We start from the raw sequence: 8,342 nt of genomic DNA, 5'->3' as shown, positions 1-8,342 counted from the left end.
TACCGACCAATGCACTGCAGAGGAAGTAGAAAGACTATCCCAGCAGCTATGGGGAGAAATTAGTGGGAGCCAATTTGCCAGTGTGTCAAAGGAATGTGGGTCTGACACTAAAGGGCTGAAGTTCTCCTGTTCTGTGACATTGACATGCCCTAGTGCTGATGTGCAATTGTCTGTAGGATTTGCTCAGAACTCTTTCTCTTTCTTCATATTATTAAATTGTATTACTATAGTGCCTAGGAACCCCAGTCACGAACCTGTGCCTTCCTAAGCTCTATTTAAACCATTGGTGTGTCTTTCCACACACAAGTGAATCCGTCACTCCCTGACAGACCTACCATGAGGGGGCTCCTGGCACTCAGTCACGCTGGTGTGTTGTTTGAATCTAGCTCTGCAGTGGAGGCTATAAAGATGCTGCTTCTCTGTGTTGGCTGCCATTCCGAGCTGACTGTTATGGAGAAGGAGCAAGGCTGGATCCTCCTACAAAGCCCCCAAGATCACCTCCATGGGGTGAGCCTCCTGGCCAGGTAATACACAAGCGTTTTCCATGCAGTCAGTCCTGCTAGTGGGGGCAATTCCAGAATGAAACATTCCTCACTTCTGGGCTGCCATGTGGCCCCAAGCTGACCCCTCACCCCCTTGTTGCAGAACGTGCTTCTTCCCTTACTAACAAAGGTATTTCTGCTTTGTGTCACAGAGCCATGGTGCACTATGCTTGCCCTGAGACCACAAGGATGCTGCTGGACCTAGTGATCCCGCTCCTCGACAGAGGTGATAAGAAACACAGGCTGACCATGATGGCCTTCTTTGTAGAAGTAAGTTTCATTAGCTGATGAGAGCAATTGGGTCTTGTGTCCTAGATTAGTGAGCAACTCCTCAAATCAAGCCTTTGAGACTCATTATTGCGCTACATAAACGATGAGCTTTATTGGTCATGTCCACATTGCCAGGTGTCCATGCAGCACTGACTAGGCTGCCCCAGTCCTGTCCCAGCACGCTCAGTGTAAAATCTGAGATGGATCCTTTAGGGGATCATTGGTTGCTCCAAAGTTGTAATCAGGAGCCTGATGGGAATATCCAAGAAACTAAGGTTCTGTAGAACAGCATCAGCCTGGACTCTCCCGAAGGGCAGCTGGGTCTCCTGTCGGCATCAGCCTTTCTGCAGGTCCATGAAAGGTTCCTCCCTGCGAAGTCACTAAGGAAAAGCAAAGAGGGGCATTGAGAGTGGGTATGGAGGAGAGAGGATCATGGTAAAAGCTCCCCCAGATGCAGGATCATTAGCTCTGAATGTGGTGAGCAATCTTTAACCTTCTCTATTGGATGGGTTAGTTAGAGGCACATCACCAGGAATGAGGTGGCTCTATAGTCCATCGCTAGGTTGTCCTCCCCATTTCCACGGGTTCTGTCTGGCTAGTTCCTATTTTCAGTTTTCAGGGATTGTCTCCTCATCTAACTCATTAAGGGATGGGGTTTAATTCTCTCCTCACCAGGAGTCCAATCCTGGGCCCATTGAGATCAATGGCAAAACTTCCACTGACTTCAGTGGGGTCAGGATTTCAACTCAGGGGTTTGATTTCTCAGTCCCAGCTTTCGCGTTATCTCAGAGCGGCTTGTTCTGCTTCACAGGGTCACCACGAGGGGTTCGGCTGCTCTTGGCAAACCCCCAGATGCACAAGAGTCCGCCATACAAATGGTCACTGAACATTTTGTTGCCCTACATGTTCTCCTGGAGGGTAGAGCAGCTCTGCTAACGCCTCTGGCTGAGTCTAGTGCTAATGGCCAGGAAGTCAGTGGGAGGACTGGGTGTCACACACAAAGTGGGGCTGATGTATAGCAATGGACGGTACAACATGGAGGTTATGATGCCTCTCCACAGAACCGACACACAAAGTTTTCCGGTAAGCACCTGCTGCTGATTCGCTCTGTGTTGTTTTCAGCTTCTGCGTTACGAAGAGGCCAAGAAGCTCCCACATCCAGACACTTTGGACTGTCTCGAGGAGTGGACAAAACACCCCAGCCCAGTTTTCCGTTCACTTGGTCTAAGAGGACTCGGCATCCTGGCAACCCAACCGGGGAAGGTGAGAGCCCAGGCTTGGTTAACTGGAAAATGACGAGGTGGCTGTGACCCAGTGGACTGAGTTCTGGGCAGGCAGTGAGGCACAGTGTTCTGAGCCCACCTCTGCTGCTGGCTTGCTGACCCTCTCGGTGCCTCCATTTCCCCAGCAGGAACGGGGATCACAACGGCCCCTCAATGCAGATCTTTCCTCGGAGAGTATTTTAGATGGGATTTTACTGCTTGGATTTCAGGTGGACGTTATCATTCTCCTAGGGCTACCACACGTCCGGGTTTCCCCGGACATGTCCGGCTTTTTGCTCTTTAAATAGCTGTCCGGGGGTGGATTTCTAAAAATCTAAAAATGTCCGGGATTTCCCCCCAGTCGGCTATTTATCGACCGAAAAGCGGCTGACAGGGCGGCCGAGCGCCGCTCGCATTGGGGCCTCGGCAGCCAAAGCCCCTTCCCAGCTCCCCCAATCCCCTGCAGCCTTAGCACGCCGCCTGGCAGCGCTGGGGGGCGGGGCTGTGCGCCTATAAGGGAACGCGGCGGTGGGGCTGGCAGCGGCGGCCAGAGCCCCTCCCCCACTTCCCCCACTCCTCCACAGCCACAGCATGCCGCTCGGCAGTACTCGGGCGGGGCGCTCCTTGGGGCGCGGAGCCAGACACCTGCTCTAAGCCGAGTGGCACGGTAAGGGGGCCAGGGAGTTGGAGAAGGGGGGCAGTCAGGGGACAGGGAGCGGGGGGGGTTTGGATGGGTCGGGAGTTCGGGGGGGCTGTCAGGGGGGCAGGGGTGTGGAGAGGAGTTGGGACAGTCAGGGACAGGGAGCAAGGGGGGTTAGTTGGGTCGGGGGTTCTGGGGGGGCTGTCAGGGGGCGGGAAGTGGGAGGGAGTGGCTAGGGGGCAGGGCTACCCCCCCCAATGGAGTGTCCTCTCTTTGAAAGTTCAGATATGGTAACCCTAATTCTCCCCCATGCAAATTACCCCAGCAGCATTCCTGTTCCTTCTTGGAGAGACCATTCCTGGTGCTGTCACAAAGGAAGACCTTGATTGGTCTAAAGACCTTAGCGAGCACACAGGGCCCTGTCTCATCGCCCCCTCCAGTGGCAAGACCCAACATTGCAGCACTGCCTCAGTTTTCCCCTCCTCGGCTTGACTTCACAAATACCTCGTTCAATAACACCCTTATTCAGGCTCATTTATTAAGACAAACAAGCCTTTGAAGGCCAAAGATAAAACCCTCAGAATCAAACCTGACAGTGTCCAACGGACTAAAAATCAGAAACAGGATCTTCTGCCATTACCACATCTCCTCTTCTTAGCTCACTCAACAAAGGTTCCACCCTGTCCTTAGTAAACATAAGAAAACTTAACTTTGGCCCCCTTCCTGGGCACCCCTTCTGCAAGCTTTTTGCCCCTAGGCTCTGCGGAGTACTTTGTTCTCTTGGGGGAGGACTGCTTCCCATGGCTTCCTCCCTGGAGGCCCTTTTCCCCCATCAGATTCCCCCTGCCTTCCCTCCCAGGGTACTCTAGGAGCCACTACCCCCTGCTCCTGCTTCCCCTTCCTTCCTGACAGCCCAAAATAGTTCTCTCCTCCTCCGCTGCATCTGATTAATGCATGGAGCTGGCTGGCCCCAAAGTCTCTGGCCCTGAGAGAGGCAGAGCACTCTCTTAAAGAGTGTTTGTGACCCTGCCCCCAAATGATACTTCAATGCCTTGCACTATCAGGTCCAAGTTTCTCAAACTTTGCAGAGGGCTCAGCTCTCACCTAGGACTCCCCATGGGCCAGGTTTGATTTTTTCCTCAAGTTTCACCCTTTGGGGGATTGTCTGCATGGGAAAAGAAGGTGGCTAGAAGTTTTCGTTTGTTTGTTTGTAAGTGGAAAAACTGCCCTACAGCTCAGAGACGCAATCACCCCAGGAAAAAATCACAATTGACTGGGGAGACAGCATGGAACATTTCCATCCAAAAAGGGAATGTTTTTAGGAGCGTATCAAAAGGAGCAACTAGAATGGAAACTGTGTACCAGCCTTAACTATGGAGATTGCTGCCAGCATCTGCTATAATAATAATTAATAGCACGTAGAAAAGAGAGAAAAGCCCCGAAGCAAACCACAGCTTTGCCCACCCTACACCAGAACGACCCGGGACGGGGTTAGGATTCACTGATTGCCTCGTCAGGCATCCCCATCGATTCTAAAGCACCACGCCTCCGACTGTGGAGACGGAGCTTCTCTCTGACTTGGTGCCACGGGGTAGAATAAACACAGCCCTGGCACTGTGGCGTGTACTCACTGGAGGGCTGGGAGATCTGATGAGCTCCCCCATGTGTGTGTGTAGGTGGAACAAGTCAAGGCCCTGCTGCCTGCCATCCTTTGGGGTTCGGATGAGATGGATGATGGGAGTATTCTGGAGGCCATCTCAGCTGTTCAGAACCTTCTGCAGAGCCTGGATGGGAGTGAGCTCACCAGCGTGGCCAGGAAGCTAATCCCCTTATTCGATGCTGTAAGTCAGGGTCTCTTGACCTGCCCATCCCCAGCCAGGCAGTGTTGTGACTCTGGAGTCGTAGTGGTGGCATATCTGACCTGATCAGTTCCGAGCCATTGCCTGGGCCTCAGGCATTGGTGACACCTTGGTCTCTCGTGTTCTCTGTTTGTGGCATGCAACCGTTTGGTCTCCTGAGGACTGACTTGCTTTAATCTAACTCAAGTTAACATGCTCAATGTAGTGGTCATGGGGTGAAATGTAATGTCCTGTGCTTTGGAGTCTAGATGAATGAATGACCCTTAAATGCTATGAAACGATGAAAGTGTTGAACCCATTAAAGAAACCCTCCAAAGAGCCCTTCACTGTGGATGGAGTCAGCACTTACAGGAGGCCTCCAGGGAAATTTAGGAACCACTGTCCTAACCTGTGTTGTCTGCCCCTTCACCCAAACCTTTCTGCAAATGGGTGCCCTCTTGGTGGGCAGACCATGGAGTTATTAGTCAGACTGGCCCCTATCTGTGGTTTGCATTGTGCCGAGCTCACCCTGTAAGGAGAGTGTGACGCTCCCTCAGTGAGATCCCCTCATGGTTGTGTGTCCATCACAGGTGAGACCCCAGGTGCGCTCTGCTGCCATCATGCTCTTTACAGAGTTGCTTAACACGGTGAAGAGGAGGCAGAAGCCCCTGCTGCAGGAGGAAGTGACCCGCAGCCTGGTCCCACTGCTCCTTCACTTACAGGACGAGGACCCTGACGTGGGCAAGGTGAGTCCCGCTGCCATGTGCTCCCTGGTGCAGCAGGCCCTGACTGCTCCAGCTCTCCTGCTAGATCTGTCTCCAGAGCCGCCTCCCAAAAGTGAAAAATCTCAGCCCTACCCGCTTACCCAAGCAAGTTCCCTGGCCTTCAATGGACACACAAGTGGAGATGTTTTATCGCTCCCAGCAGCCACTTCCTAAGTCACTGAACTGCAGCCACCATGAAGATCAAACTCCAGGAGCCTCCACTAATAGGAACAAAGAGACACCAAGGGTCAGCAGGATACCATGTGACCCCCACATTCCTTTCCCTCATTGATCATTTCAGCTGGCTTTTCACTGCAGAATGAACACACATTCTAGCTCTTCTCATGATGCAAACTCTCCTTGTCCCATTTTGTATTGCAGAGGTGTCAGAAAGCCTTGGCTGGGTGTTTTCAGCTCCTGGGATGGTCTTGTCCTAAGCAGATTAACAGCAAGAAGGCTTGGCACACCCATCCCCGGGTAGTGGACAAGATCTGCCAGCACTCTGTAAGTGAACAATCGGCTTCTCGTGAGTGCTGCTTCTAGATGTGGGACCGGAAACGTGTTCCCTCACTCACTGCTCTGATTGCATGTCTAGTACTAGCATACTGCACTCTGGCTTCCTCTTAGAAGCACCCAGCTCCCCCACTCCTCCCAGTGCCTGTCAGATCTGAACAGCCAGACCTGGCCAGGAGTTCAGTACGGAGGTGAAAGCTCACAACATAAAGAATCAGTTGATGGCAAAAATGCCTTCCGAATCCTGCAGGAAACTGGATGTCCCCATTTTTCACCTTACCCCAGCCCATTGGCCACTTCTGCACCGTATTTCCTATGCTCTGCACCCTCTCTAATGTCCTCCCCAGATGAAGCCCATACAACCAGGCTTCAGTGTTCTCTAGTGCCAGGCTCCAGCCCTGCAGTGCCAGCAGCTCAGACACCAGCAATGTGTCTGGTGACACTTTGAAATGGTCATTTAATGACTCCCTGGCATGTAGATGGTCGCCCCCAGGATACATGGAGATGGGAGCTGCATTCTTCCCACCCCTCCAAGCCAAGCAGCTACCTGGAGATGAAATCTCTCTTCTCCTCACCCTGCGGCCCCAGCAACAAGAAGCTTCTTTGGTTTCTATTCCTAGGTGCTGAAGCTCAAGAGCGTATCTGACATCTTGCTCCAATGTCTGGATCACCTCCAAAGCCCCCAGGCTCCAATACGACGGGCAGCAGCCATCTTTATCGGTAACCACGACTTTTCTTAAGCAACTTCTATCTGAGAGGTTGTCCCGTGTTCTGCTTGGAGGGCACTAGCAGCAAGAATTAACCCCCTGGGATCCTAATGTCTAGATTTCCTGCCCTTGAGGCAGTTGGGCTGGGGATTATATCAAAAGGCCTGGAGCAAATTACAACCCTACCCTCCAGCTCCACCGACTGGAATCCCTGTGGGACTGCAGCAATACCATAGCCATTGGCAATCAGGCTCTCTGTATCTTCCAAGACATGAGCTTCTTTGTCTTGGAGCTTGTGGACTTGTCTGATTATCCCAGGGACCACTTGAAAGCTGTTTTGCTTGTTGGAAAGACTGACATTTTTTAAAAGGTAGCCCCAGGGTAGGTGAAAACTTCTGCAAGATTCATTTGCATTGTACGTTCCAGGTTGCACTGTTCAAAGCTCAGAGCCCGCCATGGTCAGGCAAGAGAAGGAGCTGATACTTCAGTGTAAGTAGTTGCCACATGGCTGTGTTTGCATGTGGAAGGAGAGCTCATGCTCCTTGTAGAATATCAGGGTTGGAAGGGACCTCAGGAGATCACCTAATCCAACCCCCTGCTCAAAGGGGGACCAATCCCCAGATAGTGTTTGTTTGTTTGTTAAACCCCAGTTCCCTAAATGGCCCCCTCAAGGATTGAACTCACAACCCTGGGCTTAGCAGGCCAATGCTCGAACCACTGAGCTATCCCTCCCACTTGTGAACCAGTCTAGGAAAAGTGCAACTCCCCCGCCATGCTGCTGCATTGAGTTCAATTTAGACGTGGCCAGAGGTAGCTGTTGAGAGAGCCTGGACATCAGTCCCAGCTTTGTTTTCTCTGATGTCAGGCATCACTTCCATCTCCAGGTGCCAGAAGGTTTTACCAGGAGAAAGTAAATGCCAGGCAGGGTGAGAGGCCCTGGCATGTGTCAGGGAGATGGTGCTAAGGAGGTGGATGCCCCAGAATGCAGTGGAAGATGGTGCTGCCAAGGGCAGATGTCCCTGAGGACTTAAGCGGTTATCAGCTGGCGATGACACTGATAGCCCTGGTGGGTCCAGAGCATCTGGGAGGAGTTAGTTGCTGTGAAAGATCAGGGGCGGCTCCAGGCACCAGCGCAGCAAGTGCGTACCTGGGATGGCAAGCCTCGGGGGGGGCGGCGTGCCGGTCGCCGTGAGGGCGGCAGTCAGGCAGCCTTCGGCGGCATGCCTGCGGGAGGACCGCAGGTCCCGCAGCTTCGGCGGCAATTCGGCAGCAGGTACGCTGAAGGCGCGGGACCGGCAGATCACCGACAGAAACGCCGCTGAATCCGCGTGACCAGCGGACCGCCCGCAGGCATGCCACCAAAGGCCGCCTGACTGCCGTGCTTGGGGTGGCAAAAAAACATAGAGCCGCCCCTGTGGAAGATACAGAGGCCCATGGTGCAGGTGCTAGGGCATGCTAATACGATATGTGTTTTGACCTGAGCTTCCTCTCTCTGTCTCAGCTCTCAGTGGCCTGCAGCAAGATCCGGATTCCTCTGTCCGTGTCAGTGTCTCACGGGCCATTCAGCAAGTTCGGGATGGTGGCAGAAACCAGTCACCTCAGACCCTAGGAGCTAGATTCAGGAACCTGTTCTGCTGCTTGACTGGCCAGGAGGAGAGGGAAAATGCTCCTGACAGAGATCTCTTGGGTGGCCCGGACCTTTCCCAAAGCCACCGATGGGACTCAGGAGGGCCCTGAGTTCCCACAGAGAAGTTGGTGACTGGAGGAGGTCAGCTGAGCCACCACCCCAGCCCCGAAGCCAGTGCC

General features: G+C 53.1%; 1 protein-coding gene across 1 annotated transcript; it reads left to right on the top strand.

Moving 5' to 3' along the window:
* The first annotated feature begins 4,394 nt into the window (after window positions 1–4,394).
* On the top strand, window positions 4,395–8,332 carry LOC135980126 (maestro heat-like repeat-containing protein family member 7). The gene is made up of 6 exons (XM_065580185.1): window positions 4,395–4,555; window positions 5,143–5,298; window positions 5,698–5,820; window positions 6,450–6,549; window positions 6,963–7,025; window positions 8,038–8,332. The coding sequence occupies exons 1-6, from the start codon at window positions 4,442–4,444 to the stop codon at window positions 8,271–8,273; spliced, it is 792 nt and encodes a 263-aa protein (XP_065436257.1). The 5' UTR covers window positions 4,395–4,441; the 3' UTR covers window positions 8,274–8,332.
* The last annotated feature ends 10 nt before the right edge of the window (window positions 8,333–8,342 follow it).

This window comes from Chrysemys picta, unplaced genomic scaffold, assembly GCF_011386835.1.
Source record: "Chrysemys picta bellii isolate R12L10 unplaced genomic scaffold, ASM1138683v2 scaf1908, whole genome shotgun sequence".
Taxonomy (NCBI): Eukaryota; Metazoa; Chordata; order Testudines; family Emydidae; genus Chrysemys; species Chrysemys picta.
This window is presented reverse-complemented; position numbering and strand designations above follow the sequence as displayed.